The sequence below is a fragment of the Ochotona princeps genome, chromosome 20, assembly GCF_030435755.1.
Source record: "Ochotona princeps isolate mOchPri1 chromosome 20, mOchPri1.hap1, whole genome shotgun sequence".
Classification (NCBI taxonomy): domain Eukaryota; kingdom Metazoa; phylum Chordata; class Mammalia; order Lagomorpha; family Ochotonidae; genus Ochotona; species Ochotona princeps.
In genome coordinates, this window is record NC_080851.1 from 11,384,085 (window position 1) to 11,411,154 (window position 27,070).

Consider the following 27,070-nt stretch of genomic DNA (forward strand, 5'->3'; position numbering starts at 1 on the left):
GTGGCAAAGGCTGGAGCTGAGCCAGTATGGGAAGTAGAGCAGCTGGGTCACAAACTGGCGCCAGTATGGAAATACAGCGCATGCAAAGCAAGGACTTCAGCCACTAGGGCTACCCATGCCAGATGCTGCTCCTTCACACCGATCCATGAAAACAGCCATACTCACATGTGTTGGTTTCTTATTATTTATTCACAGTTCCAACTATCAAACAATTACAGACTGACTTTTATAGCAACATGTAAACTTTTTGGAGGAGCTGGAGACTAGAGCTCACAATAGAGTGCTCTGTGAAATACGGTGCCGATGAGCATTTTGCCTTGGTACACAGAAGCCACAGTGGAGCCCTGAAGCACAGAGCCATCGTTGATGTACACGGGGCTCACCTTGGGCTTGTCCGACAGAGCGCCGTGGATGCGAAGAACCTGTCAGAGAAGATGGCTCATTATACACTCTACATGCAAATCCCTGTCCAGCCATGTCTTTCTTCCCAAATATTCCAATACCAACAAGTTTTAGAAGTTGACAAGCTATAATCTAGATCTCATCAATAGCTTGTTTTCTTCTGATGTAAGTACTAACGTCCTAATAATATCTATGCGCTAGATAAACTGGTTAGCTAATATTAACCAAATTCCTCAACAGGCAGCTTATAGCTTATATAACTTTGACAGTTCATTCTTTATACATGAAGGTGGGATCCAGTGGATATTCTTATCCAATTATTGAGTGACTAATACCCCTGCTTCTGTAAGAAGGGAAGAAAATAGAGAGGGCAGGGGGATGGTCATGGTACACTCAGAAACCAGCAGAGTGGAGGGTAGTCATGGATGAACCCTCCCAGACCTGCACAGTGGCTGGGAAACACACAGAACGCATGTTACTCTGAAACTCTACCTCACACCTCCCTGCCATGGACAGTGAATGATTCCCATGACCAGCCCAATAGGCTTCGCTCATTCACTCATGTTTCCAAATAACTGGGATCAAATTTATTCCAAAAGAACTTGAGAGGAAATGAAAATATTCAGAAATTCATGAGTCATGAGTTTCTGCTGACACTTTTTAAAATCAGAATTGGATTTTTTTTTCTAAGAAAAAAATCCCTAAGAGTGAGCCTACAATTTCATCTTAGATTTGCTGTACTCAAAAAAATGCTTCAAACATAGATCTCACATAGTAACATGAGGCTCAGCCAAAGGAAAGACATCGGGTAATTGTGACAGGAGAAATATTATCTAAAATCAACAAGGGTTAGACTTGAAAATGAAGATCTGAGAAAAGATTCTAAGCCATTTCAAACCATCTAAGGATAACAGTGTCTTCCCATGGGACGGACATTATGTTTGAACTTGAGCAGAGACGTTCTCTTTTTGGGGAAGCACCTGTGTGGGCACGGTCAGCTTGCTAGCATGAGGGAACCATTTTTCACCTGCAGGCCCAGGCTGCTTTTCTGTTTCTTTTGATATTTCTTGGTGTTATTTTTTAAGAGGCTGTGATTAATGTGTTAATTAAAAAAGAAGAAAGTCTTGTTTTCTAAACTAAAGAACGGTGATATTCTTCAGCTGAAATGACTGTTTATGTTTTATTTTACCCATTGGGCCTATTACCAGTCTAGGACTCAGATCTCAGTTTTCCAGCAGCCCAAGCCTGTATTGCAATGTTGTGTTTTTCATCCTGCTGCACCTTCTCCATGAGGCCCCCTCTGATCATGGCACTTAATCATAGGACCTGCCCTCCCCTTGTTCACAGCAACCCTAATTCCCTTGACTTGATTACACTGCTTTCCTCCATGGAACTTAAGATGCTTGGCCCCATTAAAAGTTTGTTATTTATTTTACTTATTATCACCATCTGCCTGCCACCAAGAGCAAGGGTCTTGGTATGTCTTATTGTCTAATATAGTCTAAGCACTAGAGTCCTGTCTGGTGAGTCACAGGAGTTCTCAATGTTAATGAGAGAAGGTGGTAAGAGCCATCGGGTGCTCATATTTAGTTTTTCAGTGGCCAGTGACCCTGCCTCAGGGAAGGCAAGAAAACAGGAGAGAGAAAAAAGGACAATATGGGCCAAGAATTTAGATCTCTAGCTAAATCCACCAGAGATCTTTTATTCTTAAATTCAATTAGCGAAGAAACTGTAATGCTCCATGCTATTGTTTTTAGTGCCACAGAAAACTCATTGGTTTCTGTTACTGTTTTAGAAAAGATTTTTAAATAACACTAATAAAATCTTTTAAAAGAAATGTTCTTCAATATCACCATATAGGCAAAACAAAACTGTCACCTGCTTTGAAGCTATAGTTATTTAAACAACTTTTCTTAGAAATTCATGCTGTGTAGTGCCAAAGAAAATGGCCCCACACTTGACTTTGTCCTTGCCTAACTGCAGGGTTTGCTCATAGTCTACCTCCTGGTTGGGGACACAATATAGCAATCTGCATCATTCTGAATGGTCAAGCACATGACTTCCCATTATTTCCAGTAGCAGTTTTATCCCTTGCCAAGATAGATCATATAGTTTCACATTGATGTTAACTTGGCACCTGGTGGCCAAAAAGTGTTTATGAGCCATATTTCCCTGTCTTTAGCACCTGTACCTTTTTCGCACACAGAATTTATTTGGTTTTGCAACATAAAACAAGACCCAGGTAAATCCTTGTGAGTCAACTCAACATCTTGTTTGCTCTCACAGCTTTGTGAGTCCAGAGAAGGGCAGAGACTTACTTCTGATCCTGGAGGATCCTCAGGGTCATAGTGCAGAATCTTCATGCCATTAGGATGGCATCCTGCCAAGATGTCTCCAGTGGCAGGATCAACAGATAAGTTATCCACTAAGGTGCCCAAGTGTATGACCTTCCAACAAAAAGGCAGTAGTAAAGTCATTTTCCCAATGGTCTTTCCCATCCCCCTCTGCTCCCTTCTACCACCATTGCCATGTACCTGAAACTGGCTTTTAGGGGCCTTGGCTACAGTGTTCTAAAAGTGCAAGTGCGGTTTCACCAAGATTTCTCTAGAATAATCATGTTTCCTTTGCTTAAGGAGCACATCCTCACATTCTCAGTTCAGAGTGGGATCAACGTCAGAGATTATGTTGCTTGGGCAAGACCGGATGCTCTTACCTTCCGTTCAGTTAAATCCCAGTTAGCACGCCTCTCCATGACATGCAGGTTCTTGGCTGTGACGTCAGCTACATAGACATATCTTTGAAGTAAATAATATGTCCATTTAGGTCAGTAGTAGAAAACTTTGATACCGATTTTTGTTTTGAATAAGGCTTATAAAGATTCATTCTAGTTCAAAGTGCAATGGCAGTTCCTGCTAAAGCACCATAGAAGATAACGGAGTGGTACGTTTAGCATGCTTGGGGTGCTTTAATTAGGTTTAAATCTGAAATAAAACTATGCAGTAAAATAATTGTTGTTTGAAAATGAAATACAGAATCAATCTCATTACTTAGAGTCACAAGTTTTTAAAAATAAAATGGAGATAAGTGGACCTCTTAAAAGAATAAAAGGGTATATACTTCCAAAAATGTAGTGACAGAAATGAAGTATCAGATTACCCTAGGCTCAGTCACAATCTGTATTTTTAAAGAGGAAGAACATTTAGAATTATGTTCCACAAGGATCATCTGTATACCCCAAGTTTACATGTCATTATTCATGGTGGTCCTTTTTAAATAAAAATTTCAATTCTTAACACTGATAAAATGTCATCTCCCTAATCCCATGCTGCTTTAGTTTCCTTTTTGAGTAGTCTGTCATTGTGACTAAGTCTGAACTCTGTATAATCACAAAACCCAAACTAAAGTAGACTTCCTTGGCAAACAATTTTGGATACTGACCTTAGTATAAGTGAAACAATAACTCTAGCCTCATGCCAGGAGAGGTTTGGGACATTTATCCTCTTTTTAGTGTGCTAGGAAAGCGTCCTTTAGAATGGTGTAGGAATTATGAATGATGTATCTGTGTGTGTGTGTGTGTGTGTAAAGAGTGAGGGAACATGCCTACTGTGCCTGGGATAGGGGACTACCTGAGATACAAGGGAACAACTGGTTTGCTTTAGAGCCCACGTTTACTGTGACTCATGGCCACGTCTGATCCTCTGTGCATAGACAGGCTATGGAAACCTAGGGACATAACCACCTGTTAAAGATGGGAGCCCACCAAAATGTCAAGGGCAAAGGGCCAAAACTGTAACAAAGCATACTTCTTATCTTGTGAAGCTGCGATCCCGTTGGCAGAGTTAAATCCTCTGGCCACCACTTTGACCTCTTTGGGGCTGTAGAAAAGAACGTAAGTCCAACGAAGATCCAAAAAGATCTCAAGAAGAGACAGGAAGTGGGTGGTGTAATAGTGGTCCCTGGTGGCATAGAACTGCTCTGGTCCAAGAACCACGATGTCATTCACACTAAAGTGGGAAACGACAGAGAGATAGAGATCATTATCAAAATCACTAACCTCTGTACAATAATCTGTCCATTTAAAAGCATATGCAAATCAGTATGGAGGCAGAAAATCCAAATTAAAGCCTATGACTTTGCAATTTCTTTATAGTAGAGAAGGCAGCTCTCCTGAGACCTTCACTGAGGACAGCATGAAACTAGGAAACCTGCATTAAATGTGTGGCATGGATGAGAAAACAAAACAAAACTTTCTGCTTTTGAATCACTAAGAAATCAGGGTTTTTCTGCATGTTCCTGCAGCATAACCTGGAGCATGCTGAGCTTTAACTTTGTCCAAGTATATGGCATTATGGGTAATATGCTTTCTTATGTTCTTCAATGGCATTAAAAATGTTTAAAAGAAAAAATTTTAAGCATTAAAAATGTTTAAATGAAAAAAATTTCACTTTCATTACCAGCAAAAAATAATAATTTCCTTTTTTTCAGAAGGAAAAAAATTTTAAAAGGAAAAGAAACTCAAAAATGTAGAAAATTAGTTAACTTTTAAAAAAGGAAAATTTGCATGAAACAGGAAATATCTGATATTTTGATGTATCCTTTGCCAAAGTCACCAGGTTATTCCTGTTGGTTTCAATGTTTCCTCTTCCCAAAAAGGTTTTCTGGTAAATTTCCAACCGACTTATGTAACACTTTCTTCTGCCTTTTTATAATTGCTTCATCAATGCATGTATCATGGCATCTCTGAAAGCCCTCCTTTAATTCTCACTGCATCACCCACCTTGTTCCAGCTCCTTCACCCAGTTCTGCATGGAGTCTGACAGACTTCCTGCAGGTGCAGACTAATGTACATTCTTCAAGTCTGGGGTACATCTCTCGCCTTCTAAACCCAAACGTTCATGTTGACATGAAAGCCCAGGAAACCATCACACTTGACACATGCATGACTAGGTATGCGAGCAATTCAAGGCCTGTAGAGGCACATTTTTGTTTAATGGGAACTGGGGCTGGTGGGCAAATTAATCCCTTTCTCATCTTGGCCAAGGTGTCCTGAAACAAGCCAATTCCATGATCTCAAGTAGCCAGCTGCACTTAAAAATGCACAATAACAATACATTTGCTATGCCTATCCTCCTATGTGAGTTTCCTAGTGCCTCCATAAGAAACCACATGGCTAAAAACAACAGAAATGAATTGTCTTACAGTTCTGGAGGCAATGAATTGGGAATCAAGGTGTTAGCAAGGTCATGGTCCCGCTGATTCCATGGGAGGAAATTCAGGAATACTATGAGACAGTCCCTGGCTTATAAAGGCATTACTGCAACGTCAGTACCCATCTGACATGCCAGTGTTCCTTGTAGCTGCTTGTCTTCTTAGTAGACAGTAGTCATGTTGTATTAAAATCACACCCTATTCTGGTATAACTTCATCTTTACTAATAATGTATAAATGATCTAATTTCCAAATAAGATTGCTTTCTAAGATACTAGAATTTCAACATATCTTTTGGGTAAGAGCAGAATTACAGCCATAACATGTTCCCTTCCCTGCCTCGGGCTGCTTCCTACTGCTTCTCTCTGTGTTTCCTAACAGAGTTCCGTAACAGGTTTTCCCCTCCCACTGTTCTGTCTGGGAACTCTTCTTGTGAGATCACACTTGTTTGGTACGATCCTTGCAATCTGCCGGGTAAGTGAGTGTCGCCCTTGAGAGAATCCCTAATTGGCTGAGGGAAATTTGAGGTGCAGATTAATTTTTGTCTCCAATTTCCCAAAAACTTCATGAAAGTTCTCACCTGCAGTGTAGCCTCAGAATGCAAGACAATGTGTTATGGAGAAGTTCAGTACCTTCTAATTCATATAACTTGCGCTCTGTGTGTCTGGTGACTCCAGATTTTGTAGGGGAGAAATGTCTAAGAGATGCTCATTAGAAAGCAACAGAGAGCAGGAGAACCTCCCTTCTTTTTCTATTCATCTACGCTTGGGAGGAGTCAACCTCTGCCATTTTGGAGTGAGTCCTTTAGTGTTGAGCCCATTCGTACAACAGATAAATTCTTCATTTGTGGCTATAGTGGTGCAACAGGCAGCCTATCCACTAAGAAACTGACAAGAAAGGTGCTTGTCATTGCAACCAGAAGCTAAGCTTTGAATTCAGATGCAGTGAGGTTTACACAGTTGTTCTCCACCTATGCTTGATGTCATTAAACAAGTTACCTAACCTGACATTTCTTCAAGAATCGGTTCACTTGTGCCTGCTACTAAAAGCTATTGTCAGAATTAAGCTGAATTAAGTATTTTGGCACAGTATTGGTGCTTAATAAATGTAATTTGTTGTAAGTGCCCACGGACATTTATCAAGTTGTGCTTTAAAGCTTTGATTGAACAAAAAAATGGTTCATCCGAAGGCAGACTTTAATACCCAGTGGCTAAGGCTCACAGAGTACAACCTACCTGGACAACTAGAAAAGTGGGAAGGCGTTTAATGAGAGCTTAACAGTAGGTGTTGAGTTGCTGTGATAAAGAGGATGGGATTAGAGCTGGTCCTCTAAAATAACACCTTTATAGGATTAAAATGCTTTCAAAACACAGGGATATTCAATACTGAATACAATAATTTCCAGTGAGGTGCCTGGCATGGTCACTAAAGGAATGTGTAGAAAGCATTAGGGGAAAAAAAAAGCTTTAAAACAAAAGTTTAAGAAACCCTGCTGGATCAGAGAAAACAAAGCACTCCGCAGTGGTGAGCAATAAACGGAATTATGTAAGAAGTTAATTCCATACCTCTTGAGCAATTCATGTTTTATAGTTTTCAGGTGTACAAGGGAGCGTGGTTGTTCCTCAAATTTAAATACCTCCACCGTAGACTCCATGTGGGGATGATTCACAACATAAAGATATACAGTGTGGTCTACAAGGAAAGATTCCAAGATGTTTATTAGACCTGTTGTCACGCTTGGTCAACCCCCAAAGCTTTTCTTTATACATGCTGTATTGAGCCTCTAAGTGCCAGAGTCCCCATGATCATGAGGAAACTGAAATTCAGCAGGGGAATGAGTCAGCACCTCCACCACCACCACAGGCCAGAGGTGAGCACAGAGGGTTCTGTCGTGTTTTCTTTGACCTCACCTGCATATTTTTTCTGATAGGAAAACATGTGTTTCATAAATTTGGATTTGGTTTCCCCAGATGGCCCTTCAACTGCAGAAGTGAGCACAAGCAAATAACACTTGACTGAGAACTTTGGGTGTGTGATAATTGTCCACATTGCAACACAGTTCAAAAAAGTATCAGGACAGTGTAAATACCTGACAATAAGCAACTTTTCCCATCTGAACAATGAACTTGTGACATGAGTCAACTACCTGAGGTTATAAGGAAATGCTGAGTGAACCCTGGGGCCTTGAGATGTAAGCATTAATGCAGAAGCAAGCAAGCCAGCTAGTTCTTGGTGGCCCCTACCTCAGAAATGTTTATTCACCTATTTTCATATTGGAATGTGAACTGCTGGGAATAATGTTAAGAATAGGAAGCGCTCAGGGCTCCGCTTTGAGACCAGGTCTGATGAACTCTACAGGTTCTAAAGGGTCTAGTACCATTTTTCTACTGTGGCACCTGCTTTGTGTTTATCTTCCCCATTTCTCTTATTGATGTGGTTTCCAAAGAAGTAGAAGAGCAAGCCCAACCCCAGTACTCTTGAAACAGATTGGACATCTTTATTTGGGTCAAGAAAAGATGCTCCTTCATAGCATGTCTTTCTTCTGGCCTGGCCCAGCTTTGCCTCACAGCCAGGACTTGGCAAACAGAACATAGGCTAGATTTCAGCCTCCAAATGGCCCCGAAGCAGAACACTCTTGCTGAACACAGCATGGGTGACCGTATGTGCTGCCCTGTACAGGACCCTGACTACACAGTGTCTTTCATGGTGCACTTACCCTCTGAAAACCCAAGAGTTAATATGTAAATTGATATCATCTGAAAAATCCAACCAACCAACCAAACCCTTTCTCAAACTAACCTCAGCTCTGACACTGTCCTTGGCGTTCAGTCAGCCCCAGGAGAATCAGGTCACTTCATAGACCTTCTCCAAAGAGGCGCCTCATGTCTGGTACGCTATTGGACAAAAGCGCAATGGCCTTGAACTGTTTAAAGAGAGCCTAGAGTTCCAATATCAGTGCAATACAAGACACAGGATTAACAATGAGACCACCTGGATTCTAACTTTGGATTTGCCATTTTCTAAAGACAAAAGTGGAGTCATTCTTCACTGCGTCTTCTAGAATGCTAAGTATCCATATATGTTCGGCCTGTCCTATTGGGTTCCTTTCATTATTCAGCTCTTTCTTTACTATTTATTAGCATTCTGTGTACACAAAGTGCCTACCATGTACTAGATACTGTTCTGGATTCTGGTAATCCAAAGTCATGGGTACTTCGGTGGTGATTATATTGCAGAGAGGAAAACAGGAATAACAAGAAGTAAGCTGAATTCCTAAGAAATGAAATCAGCGTGTGGAAGAACTATTTGCACCCCATGTTTAGAGCAATTCAGTAATAAGGAATCAACTCAGATGTCTGTCATCTAATAACTGAATGAAGGATATGTGGTATATATACAGTGGAATACTACTCAACCATAAAAAGCATGAAATCTTTTCCTCTGCAACAAAATGGATGCAACTGGAGGCTGTTATGCAAAATGGAATAAGACAGTCCCTAAAAGACAAATTCTCTGCTTTCTCTGATATGTGCTGGTTAATATAGAATACAAATATATAAGAACGAAACTAACATGTTTTGATAATTAATTATAGCTCTTATCTATATTCCTGTGGAACAGTGGTCTTTATTTTTACCTATTGAACCTTATGGTTAATGTTGAATTAAGCCTGTGATTATAAAGTAAGTGGAAAGTATGTTATTACAAAAATTAAATGAAAAAAAAAGGTTAAAAAATAACAGGATAACTATCCTTTAGAGTTTTATCTCTGTAAAACATGAAGTCTGTTCTCTTTATATTAATAAAAAATTTTTTTAAAAGAATACTAGAGTAGAGAGATTTCTTCTTCAGAGATTGTCACCACTTGGAGGATCAAGTTAAGCTCATATCTAAAAATAAGAAAGAATTTTGCATAAACACAGCCAGGAGTAAAAAGAAATCGTATCTTTTAACATTTAAAAGAGAAAAGGTTAGCTGGGCCTTTGATGAGTGCTGAAAGCAGAGATGCAGCCACGAGTGACAGGAAAGATACCTAGCCTGGCCTGAGACGATGTGGAGGCTCCTCTAGAGGCTGTTGAAGCTGCAGCCTGAATGATGGAAAGGAAGCCAGGTATGCTGGAAAGGCATTCTGGGCAGACAGAGTGGCAAATGTGCAGGGGTCCTGAGACCTGAAGCACCTGGGCTTCTTCTCAGATGAATGAGAACAGTAATGGAGAATACTATAGAAGCAGCGAGGGAATCAGATTTGTATAACAAGTGGCAGTGACAAAATGGATGGAAGTGATATAAGAAGAGGGTTTGGGCCCGGCGGCCGTGGCCTAGCGGCTAAAGTCCTCGCCTTGAAAGCCCTGGGATCCCATATGGGTGCCGGTTCTAATCCCGGCAGCTCCACTTCCCATCCAGCTCCCTGCTTGTGGCCTGGGAAAGCAGGAGAGGACAGCCCAATGCATTGGGACGCTGCACCCGCGTGGGAGACCTGGAAGAGGTTCCTGGTTCCCGGCATCGGATCGGCGCGCACCGGCCCGTTGCGGCTCACTTGGGGAGTGAATCATCGGACGGAAGATCTTCCTCTCTGTCTCTCCTCCTCTGTGTATATCTGGCTGTAATAAAATGAATAAATCTTTAAAAAAAAAAAAAAAAAAAAGAAGAGGGTTTGGCTGAGGAGATAAGGTGAGTCCAGGGGAGACAGGTGAAGAGCTTGGTGGCAGATGGTGGCAGGAAGACAGGGAGAAGGGCACAGACCAAGGAGCTGTGGGAGAGGGGACCAGGCATTGTAACACACTGCCTGAATGGGTTAAGAAGAGGGGAGATGTGAAGGTTTGGATTTTTTTTTTTTTGGCCCTAAGGAATAAATTAGCTACTGATACAGAAACTGGAAAGCAGTGTAAAACGTGTAAGCTGGAGAGCAATGCAAAATTATTAAATACAATTATCAGGGAAGCTCAATAAATAGAAAGTGCATATAATACTTCAGGGAAGCATCTAATCTGCTTAATAGATCAGTAGTCAAGTAATTTGAAAGGCAACTGTTTGCAAAAATCAGCAAATATTTATGAATGCAAAATGAAGGAATTGAACAGAGATCTATTGCATAAGTGTACTGAAATAAGTATTAGGTATTGATTTTGTTTTTTTAAGTCATTATACTTAACAAATACATAATAATTCCATCATATCATTTTATTAAAAGTCTTGAGTTTCTATACTCATTTGACGTGCTCTTCATGTAGTTACTATTACTGACACTACATTGTTCTTATTTTACTACATGGCTCCACAGACTCAAAATACTTAAAATTGACTTGGTTTGAAATGATGAACTGTGGACAAATAAAAATATTAGAACTTATTCTTAAGTATATATGGAATATTGACAATGTTATATTTTTTGTCATGGCTCTTCTGGGCTATCATTCACACACAATTAAATTTACTTTTAAATTGGCAGATTTAGTAGATTTGATTATGAGTGTACCTCAAATGCAACTGAAGAAGTTTATTTTGCAAACAAAAAGGTGTAATCCCTGCAGTTGCTAAACAATATGCATTTCCATGAGCTTTTCAAAGACTCCCTCCTATAGTCACAAAAATGTGCAACAATAACCATTGTTTCATTCTAGCATAGTTTCATCACGCCCAAAGGAAGTCTCATACCCATTGGGTGCCACCAATTCTGAACTCTTCATATTAATGCAATCATGCAACATGGTCTTCAGTAACTGAATTTTGTCGTTTAACCTGGTGTTTAGAAAGTTCCTTAATATTGTAACATACATCAGGAGATTATTCCTTTTATCATCAAGTAATATTCCATTGTATAAATATATCACATTTTGTTTTGGGGGTCATCAGTTGCTAGACATTTGGGTGATTTCCATGTTTTGAGTAAAAGGAATCAAGTGGCCATGAACATACGGACACAGGTTTTTGTGTGGATTTCAGTTCTCTGGGATGAGAACCAAGAGAACCTGCTGGGTCGTAGGGAACTCTACAAAGAACACTTGAGGAACAGTCCAACTGGTTTCCGAAGTTTCCCAACCCCTACGAGCAAACTGGGATGGTTCAAGTTTCTCTACATTTTTGCTAATGTTTACTACTGTGATTTTTTTTTCACTTTTGTCAACCTAGAGTATGTGAAGTGGTATACCTCATTCTGGTGTTAATTTGCCTTTCTCTAAGGACTAACATTGTTGAACATCTTTTCATGTGCTTATCCTTTGTCCATTTTCAAATTTGATTGTTTCCATCTTTGAGTTGTAAAAATGATTTATATTTTATGGATACAATGTTTTACAAATGTCTCATTTTTTGGGTAACTTCTTGACTTTCTTGGGGTGTCTTTTAGTACATAAAAGCTCATTTTGGTGAGTCTAATTTATATTTTCCTCTATCTTTTAAATGTCATGATTATTTTTTAAAGAGTCCCTTATTTTGATTTGATTGGCAGAGAGAGGAGCAAGAGAAAGCTATTATATCCACTGGTTCACTTGCCAAATGGCTACAGGGCTGGAATCAAGCTGAGCCAAAGCCAGGAACCTAAAGCCTCTTCCAAGTTTCCCACGTGGTGCAGTGGCCAAGGACTCTGCCGTCTTCCTAGGCCCCAAGCAGAGACCTGGATCCTAAGTGGAGCAGCCGGAACATGGTACCCCTATGGGATGCTGCTGCTCCTTCAGGCTGCACCAGCCAGCTATACCACCATGCTGGATCCTGATGTCAAAACTGTTTTTAAAAGATTTCTGAGAAATTTTTCAATTAGGTTGTTCTAGTGCATAAAAAAAGAGGATGACAGGAAGTGAAAGAGGCCACACTGGGTAAAAAACATCAGTCTTCCTAGTTTCATGCCATGTTTTAACATACTTTCTATTCACATTATAATTCTACAAATTTTGTTTGCATAGTTATGGTAAAATGACATTGTCACCTACCTTTATCAACGAAAGTACTTATCCCATGTGGATTGAATGCTTCTTTATCAAATCCATTAATAATTTCCAGTACTTGTGCTCTTGGGTTCTGCTCATTCAGATCCATCAAGAAGATTTTGCCTGGCTCATCTGGTGCGAAGCTTGGCATGCCGGGATATTTTAATCCCTTTAAAAATAAGGAGGAAGGAAACACACATTCAAATGTGTCAAATAATGTATTCATGAAATGGAAGCTAAAATCCCAAAGCCAAACAAAAATGTCTACATTTTCTAAATTTCATCTAGATCTCTAGGATGTTTCTGATCCATTGCCGTGATTTGAGCTCACGCTACCAATATCATCTAAACATTGGCCATGATGACAAGAACCAATATTCAAGATCAAGAAAAATTGTTAATTTAGAAAGAAAGAATTGAGCCAAAAAAACGTAACGCAAGCAGCCAGGCTATGTTACTTTTTTTGAGTTCCTTGTTCTGCCTCTGCCCCAGGTCCTGTCTCCATCGAATGAGGAGGTAAAACTGCTAAGATTCTTTGTATTCCTGACACTTCATAAGTTGGCCTTCTCAAGGCAGTGACAAGGGGTGTAAGATTAAATTTTATTGTTCGTCTTCCCACATTGATTTTATTACGCAGCAGCAAATAGCAGAATCAGCAGAGAATTAAAGTAGGGATTCTCACCTCATAGAATTTGATGACTTTTGCCCAGTTTTGCTCCTGTTTGACACAAATTCTTTTCTCCAAATATTGCAAGAACATTCTAGGAACTTGGATAATGACCCTTTCCACTACAAGGACTAGGTGTTAATTAACTCACAAGACACATCATGAATGTATCAGGCTTTTGCTGTGTCAAAACTTGGGACTCATTTATTCTACACCAGTTACAGGATGGTCTGTTTTCTCTCCATGTACCTTCTCCAAGACTCTGGTCCATAACAATATCAAGAAGCCTGTTACTCCTCCTATCCTGGTATCTGATTGACAGTGCATTTAAATTTTCTCCTTCCTACTCTCTCTCTCTCTCACTCTTCCTTTATTGTAAACAGCCAAACCACACTTATACACATACTTATAAAAATATTATTCTTGGCCTCCTTGTACAGTAGTCAATTTCCCCTAAATTCTTCCACCAACAGCTTCAAGCTTTTCATAGAAAATCTTTCTGTGTCCAAATCTTTTTTCCCAGCATTGAGTTGGGGGATAGGGGATCCAGGTGTTCTCCCAAACACCACCAACATTACTGAAGAGGATATGCTAATTCCCTTTTCTGTTCTCCTTCAGCCACCACAGCTGGGGGATAGAAGGACATGCCCCTAGCCACTCTAGACTTCTGCTTCCAGACCAGCAATTCTGTCACTGTCAATTAGCTGACAGTTTTTCAAGGAAGCCATGCCATTTGCTTTATTGTTAAAAATCTCTACCAACTCTCTTTGTCCTGGTCTGGATCTTCTAAAGGGCAAGTGGCAAATCAGATGCAAAGACTTCATTGCAGGATCATCACCCCAAGGTCAGCCATATGTTCTAGTCAATTTCTTGTTCATTCTAATAGGTGAGATGCTGGATTTTTCCAACTATCCTAAGTCCTTATCTTCTAGAACCTGCACCTTTTTCCTTTGTATGTGGGGTGGACAACTTTACTTCCTACTTGCTCTGGGAGGCAGCTCCAAGCAGTACACCAGAGTAGGTGTGTGGGGAGCTTTGAGAGAAAGGAGGTATGAGGGCACTTACTGCTGGGGAGTGGAAAAGCTGGATATTCTAAAAATGAAAATATCTGAAAGGAAGGTATGGGTGGAGCGCTACAAGCCGACTCAGCCTAGATTAAGTGCTCTGGTCAGTAAAATGCTCTGATAAGTGTGCAGATGGTTGGCTCCTTTGCTACTCAAGACAGTCAAGAAAGAACTGGGGCAGCAGTCCCGCTGTGTGCTTGTGATTCCAAGCAATCCTTTCAGTACCATTTTCCTGAGAAGATGGTGAAGGTCACTTGGCAGTGCAAGAGTCGTAGCTCCCCCAGAGTACAGGTTTATGTGTGGACAGTCACTGAGAGCCTTCACCCACCAGCACATGCATTCCTCCTGCTTGTGCTGGTTGTTAGTTGCCAGATACATCAATGAAAATTCTAAAACCCTGGCCTTAGGGAGCTCAAAATGTAGTGATGTAGCAAGCAGCAAGCAAATCAGTACGTATGATTCAAGGCAGTCTAAGCACAGGGGATGTGGGAGCTACCTCAGCCAGCTGGTAGGTGTTAGGAAAGCTTTCCCAGAGGAACTCAAGTACCAGCACAGCGAGGCCTCCCAGAGAACTAGGCTCTGCTCACAAAGTGTGAAGGAGGAAGTTATCATGCAGGCCAAGAGAAGCATGCCAAGTACTAAGGCAGGGAGAGAAATACGCTGTTTGGCACTTCTAATTTTACTAAAATGATCGATTGCACAGAAGGGTGGGGAATCATTTTTTTTCGTGCCAAGGGCCACTTGGATATTTATAACATCATTCCTTGGCCATACAAAATTATCAACTTAAAAAGTAGCCTGCTACAGATTTACTAAATTTTGAATTCCACCTGCAGTTGTCTCAGCAGGGCCAGACCCAATGCCTTTGCAGCCCTTATAATACCCAGATTAGACTTTGTCTACCCTTGCAAAATGATCAGCCTCCAAATGTCTTCTGGGTAGCAAGACAGGATGGTAGTAGAAACCCAGAGCAGATTTGTATTTCTTATAGAGCAGAAAAATGAAAAACAAGTGAAGAATATAATCCTTAGCTTCTAAGCAGGAGCTGTTAGTATACAGAAAAGAGACACATCATTCAGAACTTCATGTTGACATTTCTTAGGGAACTATTTGTGATGAAACTATCTACTTTCTGGATAGCAATAATTCAGTGTTGCTAGACAGTTCTGCTTTATATAGATTTTGGGAGAAAAAAAATAAAATCCCACCCACACATATCACCACTAGGATCAACACTAGTTCACAGAGGTGAAATGAGACCTCCACTGTACTCTAGTGTGCACAGTTAAGAACCAAGAGATTCAGGTCACAGTTATACATTCCCTCTTTGGTTGCCCAGAATATTTCTATGTTTAAAATTTGTGGAGGGAGCCCTAGGTTAAGATACCTCATACCATATCAGAGTACTTGGGTTTGAGTCCAGACTCCAACTCTGCTTCTAACTTCCTGCTCATGTGGACTGTAGGAGACAGAGATGATCATTAAGTCATTGTGCTCATCTTGAGTTCCCTGCACCTGGCTTTGACTCAGCCTGGTCCCAGATATTGCAAGCATTGGGAAATGAATCCATGGATAGGAGCTCCCTCAGTCTGCTTCTCTCTTGGCTTCTCAGATACATTTTAAAGTAATAACTAAATACAAAACAGATATTCTTTGGTGATATAGTGCTAGCCAAATATGAAATACTGGGTGTACAATTTTAGTCATTGAAATTCACACTGAAAATGTGGTAGATCAGTTTTTAAAGGAAAATATTAGGTTCCCATTCCCAAGTGCAATGGATCTGATAAATACATGATAATTTGAACACTTCACAAATATACATTATTTGTTCATGGAATTTGGTCCTGGCATAGCTTCCTGGTCACCCCAGACCTTGGAAGGTAGTACTGGGAATAAAATGTTTTTGAAAGCCATGAGAGGAATGGCAGGGAACCTAAGATAGGAAGTGTTCAGGGTTTGGAATCAAATCAGTTGGCATTTGACCTACTAACATTTGGACACAGGCAGGCATGGCAAGAGGAACAGTGGCTAGTGAGAAGATGACGCTGATCAGCAGTCACAGAGGGCAGTGCTGGGGATGACCAGCTGCAGAGGGCATCCCGGGGCTCAAATGGAAATCAGTGCTTCTTTATTGAGAACCTGGGAAGTGTGCAATGGCCCACTGGATGCTGCCGATCATGGGGCTGTCTGCGCTGGCTGTCTCCTGAAATGCTTGAATTACTCCTCTAGAAGCCTGCTTTCCTTTGGCGTGGTGAGAGTGTCAAGGTCCATCCGGCTGTGTTAGTCAGCAACGCTAATGCACTGTCTACACGACTATTGACACGAGCAGCAGAGTGGCGCAGAAAATACTCACACTGGAGATAAAAGCCAGCCCACTAGGAAGTATATCAATATCTTCTGAGCCAGTTTCTGCAAAAGAAACAAAGATGTATGGGTGAAGGCTTTAAAAAGAAATAAACCTCTTCATTCAAAGTTTGAACTTCCTTTGAACACTCTGCTGCCCGTTTCAACCATTTGCTTGGGAAATATGAGCTCTCAGAAACCCCAGCGTGTTGCTGCTCTATAGACAAACCTGACTCAATCTCCTCAAGTATTAAATAAGATTTTATAACTCCAATTCCAGGAGAAAAAGGCAAATTAATATCCTAGGTTTACCCTTTAAATACAATTTCCAGGACCCATCCTGAGAGAGATTATGTTATTCCCCATAGAAGACTAAGTGATAAAGTTGGAAAAGTCATAACTGTGCAGCCCATTGATAGTCCCCTTCACCAAGTATTCCTTCTAACTTGTTATTGAGGCCTAATAATTTATCGTGACTCAATTTCATTGGGAGACTATTGAGTAATGATTCTATGTAAAAGGAACAAGTTCTAGCATAGACCATTGGACATACAATGTTTAATAAGAGTTTGCTCACAAATCTTTCTTGCTGAAAGCTCATTTTGAACGTTTTTTTCTATAGAAGGAGGCACATAAAAGTGAAAATCTCTTGAGAACATAATAATAAAAGGTTGGTGGGACTTCTAGTGAGCAGACAGATCCATATAAAATGTGGCCTCAAGCAGGCAGGACTGAGACAGAAGGCAGCAATCACTCAGTGTGACAAACAATTCTACAAATATGTCAGAACACATAGATACCATAGCCACGTTTCCTCAGATGTGATGTTCATACTGTTACATGAAGGAGGGAACTTTACTGGAAGCAGCTTATTGGAAAGGGCTTTATCATTACCTCAACAAATACAGTAAGACGCATGCAATACCACATCACAGCCCCAGCTAGATGTGGGGCCACAGACTCCCCCTCTCCCTTTTTCCTCTTTCCCTTACTGCATCTATAATGTCTATGTGTATATCTCTATCTGTATTACACTTACAGCTAAGTCCACATCAACAGTTGGTTTGTTCCTATTTCGCTCAAAGCATGAGACCTGGAAGCCCTGAGTCAAACATTACAAATCAAGTGATTTTAGAGCTGCACAGGAGACTACAGGGAGCTTACACGAGGTGCAAGGGGATGCCAGAAGGGGCCAGTTGAATATGGTGTTTCAGTGACTCTCCCCAGCACAAATGGAACAGGTTGAACAGTCTTTACTTAGCTCTGTCAGATGCATGAGCAATAGAGTCATTGTTGTTTTAAAGCATCAAATGTTGAGATGACTTGTTGTATAGCCTTGGAAATTGGGACATGTGGGAAAATGGTTACCTGGGAGAATGAGCTGCTAGGATGCCAACAGGCAGTTGGCAGAGGATAGGGGAGAATGCCGACAAAGCCAAAGAAAATGCAAGATGTGAATCAACAGAATGTGAGCCACAGACCCTGAAAATGGGAGAACACAAGTAATATTTTATTCATTATAATGAATTTTGCAACTGATCTCCAAGCATCAACATGAAAATGAAATTAACCAGAATTTCTCACTTCCCAAACATTCAGTTAAGGAGGATTTACCTATGTGGGGGTATTTTAGAACCCTCATGAAAAATGTGTTTTATGAAAAAAAAACCCTGCATATATTTGGAAGGCATTGCACCATAATAAACATATCTTAATTCTATTTCTCCATATCCTCAAAAAGCCTGAAAGATTTAGTGGGATTTCCATATTGAGCAACAAAGGCATTACCATGGGGAGACTGAATGAAACATTCTAAACAATCACAGAATCACATCTAATACACTTTGGTTATGTTTTGGTGTTTTCTCCTGCCTCTCTGAGCACACACTGTCGATTTCCTTTTACCGTCATCTCCTCCCCACCTGTGACCCAAATGTGGATGTCCTCTACGCTCTGCTTTGCATTTTTTTGGTGACAGGATATCCTCTCTCCTTGCATGGTTCACTCTAGCCCCATAGTTAGGGTTCCCCTCACAAGGTCTTCATTCTAATTATCTAATTCAAGCCCATTTTTTTGGCCTCAAGTTTTAGACTTCTGTACTCACCCATATATTGACCATTTCTGTCTGATTTGTCCATTCCTCCTATTCAACAGATTCCAATCTGATCTGGACATTGCTTCCAATCTTCATTTTTATCCGGATGACATTTTCATTCCCCAAGATCCCAAAGCAGAACCTTGGAGTCTTTTGGAGCCTCCCTTTTCCATAATCCCTAAATCCATATGATCACCAGCCATTCAAACTCTGAAATTTTGGAGCTGCTGTGGTGTGGCATGTTAAAGTGCTGCCTGAAATACTAGCATCCTATATGGGTGCTAGATCATGTCCTGGCTGTACCACATCTGATCCAGTTCCCTGCTAATATGCATGGAAAAGCAGTGGAAAATGGCCCAAGTGCTTGGATATCTGCACCCATGCAGGAGACCCGGAAGAATTTGTGGTCTGGCACAACCCTGGGCATTGCAGCCCTTTGGGGAGCAAATAAGCACTTAGAAGATTTCTTTCTGTCTTCCCCTCTGTCTCTGTAATTCTCACTTTCAAACAGATCTTTTTGACTTTAAATCAAATTTTAGAATTTTTCTCCTGGATTTTTATAAGAGTTTCCAAACTGATTATCTTTGCTCCTCTACAGCCATTCGTTGTGCTGCTGAATCACATATTTTAAAAGATTTATTTAATTTCATTTGAAAGGCAGATCAGATTTATGGAGAGAAGGAGAGACAGAGAGAAAGACCTTCCTGTCACTGATTCACTTCCCAAATGACCTCAACAACTGGAGCTGAACTGATCCAAAGCCAGGAACTTCTTCCAGGTCTCCCATGTGGATGCAGGCTCCCAAGCCTTTGGACCATCCTCTACTGATTTCCCAGGCCACAGGCAGACGGGCTGTATGGGAAGTACGGCAGCCAGAACATGAACTGGCACCCATGTGAGATCCAAGTGCTTGCAAGAAGAGGATTTAGCCATTCAGCCATCATCCTGGGCTCCATGAATCATGTGTTTTGTTTTGGGGTTTTTTTTTTTTCATTGTAAATTTGATGTTCTTAATCATTGGTTTAAAACCTTCTAGAGACTTGCCAGGACTGGCAATATACATTCCAGGACCCTTTCTGTAGATCCAAACCCTTCCATCTTGGACCAAGTCTCAGTTCTGGTGCTCCCATCTCTCCAGTCTACATTCCAACTGTGCTTAAGGGCTTGACTAATTTGTGAAATAAGTAGACCAACTGCTTGTAAGCCAGCATACATGTTGTTCTCTCCTCTTTGCCATACTCAAATCTTTCCCACAAGAAACTCATCTCCACTTATCCGAGTATCAGCTCTTGTAATGAACTTGGGAGCCACTGCCTCAGAATTTTTAAGCTCTCTTGGTTTTGAATCCTATTGTCTAATAAGATTACCCATAGTTAACTCCCCCCCACAGATCAAGGACTGTTAAAGTTCTCAATAAAAGCTGGTTGATTGAGTAAATAATAAATACTTTAGTTTCCTTGAAGTTCATCTTGTTTTAAGGTTAGACTACTGTTCTAAATTTCCCTGATACAATGGTTTTTCTAAATGATCTTTTGACTTGATGATGGAACAAATCAACATGCATTCAGTAAAAACTATGCTTAAAATTGTGAATTTTGATCTTTTCCCAGACTGGTGTTATGCACCATGATCTTCATTCATGATACTGGGCAGTGGTCATAGCAGCCATAGTTCACAGTCAGCCACATACTCTGGAGGGGAAATAGCTGACACTCTACAGCATTCTGCGTGGCTAAGCTTGGATGTTCAGGTGAGGTGTATACAATGAACTCTTGACCTATTATATTTATAACTTATAAGGAACTTATCAGGATGTAACTCCCTTGTAAGTTGAAGAGCAGCCATACAAGATAACCTGAGTGTTTTGCTGTTTAGTTCTTTTCTTCCAAATGACATTTTAGTTATCTTGTCAGTAACTTGTCTACAAATGAGCATTTTCTTGAGGGGTTTTGTGCCTGTCTTTATTTGCCCCTTCCAGAACATGGAGATCCGATGCATTAAAGTAAGAAGTGGAAAAGAATTACCAACCTCTTATACAATGTTGCCAACCTTACTTAACCTCACCTGTGTGCCACGTGCATGATAGGCCAGTGCCTCTGAGCAACAACGGCACCAGTGGCAGCAAGAGCTCCAGTCACCTTCCTCTGATCCTCTTCCACACACATCAGCTTGCACAAAACATTCATGGAAATCTAAAATCAGTTTTATGGATAGGTGCCTACTGCTTTTTAAGTTGTCAGTACTACTAGTGCCTGGGCTAACTTCATTCTTTAGTTGTCTCTTCAATCAATCCCTGTGGGCATCCTGAGAAAGAGTTCCAGGAAAACATTGCTGCTAGTCCTTTTTACATCTTGGAGAGAAGGTTCCTACTTCCAGCTAAGGAAACATGGCACTGATGATGGAGCGGAAGCACATCTTGACCACACAGGAAGCTACAGAGGGCAGAAGGGATGGGAGGGAAGTGAGGCAGATACAAATCCAAAGGCTGTCTTCCTGGTAACACTGCCCAGGAAGAAACCTAACATATATATTTATAAAGTATAACTTTGACTGGAATCCAAGAGTAGCCAAATAACTGCCTATTCGACACCTATCCTTGGCCTTTAAAGTCTGAAAGAATAAACTTAATACCAAGTGATTTAGGAGATAGGATTCTTAATGGGAAAAATATTTCAGCTCTTGATCTCTCATCTGAGAAAGACTTCTGTGAAGAAAACTCAGAAAGCAAAAATCAGAAAGAGCTTCTTCCACCAGTTAAATAAACCTGAGAAGTCTGATCTTGAAGGAAGCTGAATTCAGCTTTTCTCTCTGGCTGGTACTGCTCTCTATACCCCATCTGAAATCCGCCAGTGGCTCTGTGGCCTCATAAAGGCGAAAGGCTCTACCTGTTGAACAGATGGATCTTGTGTGGGCTGTCCTACTAACTCTTTATTTACATGTATCTAGCCTTCATTCTTTTGATTAGCCTATATTTAGTAATATTGGAGCCATTTGTATCTCAGATTGTCTATTTTCAGCTGCTGCAATACTTTCTTGGAACTTCTATAAGGAAAAAAAACCATGTTGCTGGTAGATGACAAAGGCAGTGTTATGCAACAGAGTATAAAGGCACAGAGAAAAACAAACTGTTCACATTCTAGCTCCATAATCCTCTGCTTCTGGATTATTGGGCAAGCATCTGAAGCAGTCTAGGTGCTTTGTTGATTTCCTATCCTCAAAGTATGGGTAACAGAGTTCATGTCACAGATACTTGTGAGCATAATGTTGATGTAAAGAACATGATGGAATGCGTATATACACTGGGCCTTTTGATAAAGCAGCTTTTTATTTTTAGATGTCAGCCCTGTCCAGTTGGCAAATAATCCACGATCATTCTAACTTTTGGTTAGTTCTCCAATATAAAGTGTAAATATACCAACAGACAGGAAAAGTAATACAGAATTATCTTCTCTTGTTCCTATCCAGCTTTGGAATATTTTGAGTCATTCTCTTCAAAGTGCTTGGGTAAGCAGAACACTGACCCAGGAATACTACAGTTTCAGCCCCTTACATCTAGTTAGTTGCACAACTTGAAAGTCAGATTAGCTCTTGGCAATTATCTAGGCCAATTATCCCTGTAATTTGTTTGGCAGGCTCACATTTTTTGAGAAGTATAAAGGTGTATGGCCTACGCATGCACAGTACTTCACAAAACAACGAATGAATGAGTGAATGTCAGGTTTCCTTACTTTACAATGCAATCCTGATCTGCCATCCCAATAAGTTGATGGGAAATACAATCCAAGTCATTAGCAAGGTTCTCTGTAGGGTTGTCTAATGATTCTAGGTGGTCGTGGGTCTTAAAACCAAGCTGAGTATTTTTTGGAAGCCCTATGACCTTCAGTCTATACTAGTCCCCCATTGAATTAATTACTCACTGTCAAACCAAGTATGGTCCATTTAATGTTCACAATTATTCCAGTTCCATGTCACGCATGGACACCAGGCTGCTAGCTGAAGCTGGCGTGCACAGTGCAAAGGGGTGTCAGGCAGTGAAACAAGGGTCTGTATAATTCAGAGAAGTCTTATCCCTTCTTTATCAGAAAACTCTGAAGAAACTCAAGCTTTTAAAGTTTTTTTTTTAACTGAAAAAAAATCTATTTATTTGAGAGACAGAGCAGGGTGGTGGTGGTGAGGGGACTCCCACCTGCTGGCTCATTAGCTGGGACTGAGCCAGGACTCCAGCCGAGAGTGGGGAATAAATCCAGGTCCCCTTGTGGGGGCCAAAATCCAATTACTTGAGCCAGCAGTGACACCTCTCATGGTGCACATTGGCAGGAAGCTGGAATTTGGAGCCAGAGCTGGGACCTGAACCCAGGAATTCCAATGTGGGATGTGAAGTTTCTAGCCAGTGCTTTAACGATAATGCCAATACTCAAAAGTCAGGAAAGGAGTTGTCCTGGGTTCTTCCTGCTTTCCTGCTGGCAGCAAAAACCACCTCTATGATCCAGGATACTCATTTTGGGAAATTCAGCTTTGAAGGGGTGGGTGTTTGGTACTGTGGTTAAGATGAGGCTTGGGACACCCATATCACATGTCGCAGTTTGCCTGTGTCTGCATCCTGAAGCCACTCTAGCTTCTTGCAAATTCAGTGTGTCCTTGAAGGTAGCAGGTAATGATGGTTCAATTGCTTGGGTCCCAGCAACCCAAGCAGGAGAATCAGAAGGAACTCCAGGCTACTGGCTTTGACCTGGCCCAGCCCCACATACTGTGATCATTTGCATTTGGGAGACTGGACCAATAGACGGCATGGAAGATCTCTTTCTGTTTCTCTCTATATAGTTCTCTGGCTGCCTTTTAAGGAAAGAAAAATTGAATAACAAAAAGGGCAGAAAACAAAAAACTCAAAAGGGCTCATTTTTTGCCTATGTGTGTGTGTATGCATGAAAATCAGGAAAAACAAAATGCACATTCATACACACACATACATACAACTCTCCTGACACCTATTGATCAACTGGGAGACCTCAGATCTCAGAGTGAAAGCAGAATACAGCAGCTAGGAAGATAAAGTAAACAAGAGTTGCCGCGCATGAGTCAAGGCTGGGAAAGTTGGAGGAAATAAGTGACTTGTGGCTGATTTCAATAAACAGAGGTGGGATTCCATTTTTCCCGTGCAGAGGTGAGAAGGGGAGAGGGAACAATACACAGCCTAGTCCCCTCCTCCCACTTTTTCTCCTAGAAGCGATGTGAGGAAGAGGTGGAGGTGTGCAGCCCCAAATAACCAGGAATCGTGGTAATTCAAAGGTGAGATCCATCCCTCCCTGGAGGAGTTACAGTGACACAGATACGCCACTAATAGTCTCATGCGGGAACAGGAGCGACACTGGGAGAGCAGCTCGTTCATGCACTTTGACCCAAGTCTCCTGCGAAAGGGCACACCATCTAGTGGGGCAGTCCAGCAGGAGAGATGTTCCTGAGTGGGAGCCGACGGGGCAGGGGATGATAGGAAGGACCTGCTGGTTTCCACGAAAGAAGGGAAGGTGGAGCTGTCCTTGGAATGGACATGGAGGTCTGCTGTCTGAGAAGTCAGAAACTAAGCTGTGGATTTTAGATTAATTTTTAAAAAGGCGTCAAGGTATACTGTGAGTTTTATTTATATATCTAGCATCTATTTTTATTTGAAAGGCAGAGCGAGAGAGATTCATGTCTCTGGCTCCCTATCCAAATGCCTGCCACAGCTCAGGCTTGGCCAGGCTGAACCAGGAGACTGAAATTGAGTCTGGGTCTCCCACAGGAGTGGCAGAAACCCAAGAACTTGACACATCACCTCCTTCCTCCTGAGGGATGCACTAGCAAGGAGCTGGAGCCGCAATCAAATCCAGGCACTCCATGTGGGGTGTGGACACCCCAAGCCGTGCCTTAGTCACTGTCCCAATTGCCCACTGCCAGATTAATTTTGAAGGTAATAACACTTGAAGCCAGCAATGTCACCAAGAAATGGGTGATGGGGATAGAAGATAAGTCAGGGAGGTAGCAAAGGAAGGAAAGGAAACACTCCCAGAGGGAGACCAGGAGCTCGTGGGAATAGGCAAAGGCAACTCAGAGGTGATCCCCACATCAGGAGACATGTGAGGAAGACAAGCAGACAGAAACAAGCCACAGACTTGGGTCTTTAGCAGACCCCTTGTGTGGGGCCACTTGGGGAAAGCAGCCGGGGTGGAAGGCACCAAGAAGAGCCAAAGCAGGAAGGGGATTGCATAAGTTGGCACTGCTCAGCCGAGTGGGGCTCAGTCCTGCGTGCTGCTGGGCCCTCTTGACACTGTCCCAGACGTACCGATTCCCTCAATAAGGCGACAGCTCTGGGGTTCTACTAGCTCCAGTTCTCGAACTGCACCAATTCCTTTCCTGTAGAAGACAGTGACAACACAGAGGTCAAGGTACAACCTGGCAACCCATGTCCAACTGACCTTGGCTTTTAACCACCAGTGCTTAACTCTGTTTATCCTTAATTGATACAGACAACAGATGCAATATACACATTTTGGTACTTGTATTTGCTTTCATAAGGTGCTCTTACTTGGGTAATGTACCTGTTTTGGGTAATTTGACTGCAATTACTGGAAAACTACAACATGGTTTTACAGGGAAAAAAAAACGTATTATTTAAATACATACTGAACAATGTTGGTAACTTAAATCCACAAAATAGCATTATGTAATTTTCTATAGTATCTATTGTAAGTTTACACTCACTTTTCTTAATCTTCCAGTTTTGAATCTGACTTACCCAAACTGTCTTCCCAAAATGCCAGAGTCTCTTTTTTTTTTTTTTTTTTTAAAGATTTTATTATTATTGGAAAGCCGGATACACAGAGAGGAGGAGAGACAGAGAGGAAGATCCTCCACCTGATGCTTCACTCCCCAAGTGAGCCGCAACGGGCCGGCGCGCGCCGATCCAAAGCCAGGAATCAGGAACCTCTTCCGGGTCTCCCACACAGGTGCAGTGTCCCAAAGCCCCGGGCCGTCCTCAACTGTCCTCCCAGGCCACAAGCAGGGAGCCGGATGGGAAGCAGAGCTGCCGGGACCAGAACCAGCGCCCACATGGGATCCCGGCGCGCCCAAGCCGAGGACTTTTAGCCGCCAGGCCACGCCACCGGGCCCCAGAGTCTCTTAAGAGATAAATTCCTTAGCTTTTATTTTAGCATTATTTTTAAAAATCTTAGACTAACATACTTTGCAAAAATGTAAATTCATGAAACTGACCACCATGGGCCAAAGCATTTTTCCATTCAGCATTCTGGTTTGTACAGTGAAGCGTTCTTCTGAATTTATTATTAAGGATGATTAAAAAATCTATTGGGGCACACCCCATGTATGACTTTCAGTTTGTCATAAATATGCTTTTTTAAGTTTTTCTTTACTGTGATTGCATGGTTGCTCTGGTAACCAATGTTACAAAAATACTTTCAAGCTGATACACAATGTGTTAAACATAAGCGGCCTCCTGGCAGCTCAGCAGAGGTGAGCCAGAAGACCCTGGCGTCCACAGCGAGAAAGCAAGAGAACTTAGAGACCACTGGAGTCCACAGGAATCCCAGGCAGCAGCTCAGGATTCCTCCCTGTCACACTTGCCCCTGCATACCATTGCACAGCTCCCAGAGCTACTCAATGCCTGCCTCCACCACCTGCAGGTTTCAGCTCAACACAACCCATTCCCACTCAGGGTCAGCTCTTGGAATCTGAGATGGGTTCTAACCCAAAGCTACTTGCTGTCTAGACAGGCCTGGGCTAAGGCTGAGTCACCCGTGAATGTCTCCTTGATGGCCGTGTCTGCCACCTCAAGTCCTGAGCTTCTGCCAGACTTTGTTGACAAGTGAAATGTTAGAGAGAGAGAGAGAGAGAGAGAGAGAGAGAGAGAGAGAGAGAGAGAGAGAGAGGAGACAGACAGACAACAGGGACAGGGGTATCTGTCCTTCAGAAAACAAATGTGGGCATTTCTGCCCTATCTTTTAGGAAAGTTGGGCAGGCAGTTCACTAGCAAAGAAGTGGTTCCTAGTGGAGAGTTTTCAGGCTGTGTCTCAGGAGTGAGGTCCCAAGGCCTCGCATTCCAGCTTGCCTGCCTTGAAAGCGACTTGGGGCCGTCCTTGACCTACCCTGGGAGAGGACAGAGTCCAGGGTGCCTGCGATGAAGAGGCGGACTCACCTGAACGCCAGCAGCCGCTCTCCGATTAAGGCTAGGCAGACCCCCAGTAGGGTCAGGATCAGCAGCTTCCCCATGGTCCCTGCATGCCAGGTGGCAAGGAATGGGTGCAATGATCTCCCCAGGGCTGGGCGGGCAGGCTCTGGCACCGCCCATCGCCCGCCCGCGGCGACTCCCTAGTGG

The 27,070-nt window shown here is 41.9% G+C and overlaps 2 protein-coding genes across 2 annotated transcripts in view; both read right to left on the reverse strand.

Annotated features, from left to right (window-relative positions):
- PON2 (paraoxonase 2) overlaps window positions 1–27,070 on the reverse strand; it is an 87,297-nt gene that overhangs the window by 24,039 nt on the left and 36,188 nt on the right. The gene's annotated exons all lie outside the window — the stretch shown is intronic.
- On the reverse strand, window positions 162–27,048 carry PON3 (paraoxonase 3). Its single transcript, XM_004582317.3, has 9 exons — window positions 26,891–27,048; window positions 25,022–25,092; window positions 16,621–16,676; window positions 12,537–12,702; window positions 7,176–7,302; window positions 4,206–4,406; window positions 3,116–3,197; window positions 2,721–2,849; window positions 162–422 (listed from the first exon to the last, which is right to left on the reverse strand). Exons 1-9 carry the CDS (start codon window positions 26,962–26,964, stop codon window positions 264–266), a joined length of 1,065 nt encoding a protein of 354 aa, XP_004582374.1. The 5' UTR covers window positions 26,965–27,048; the 3' UTR covers window positions 162–263.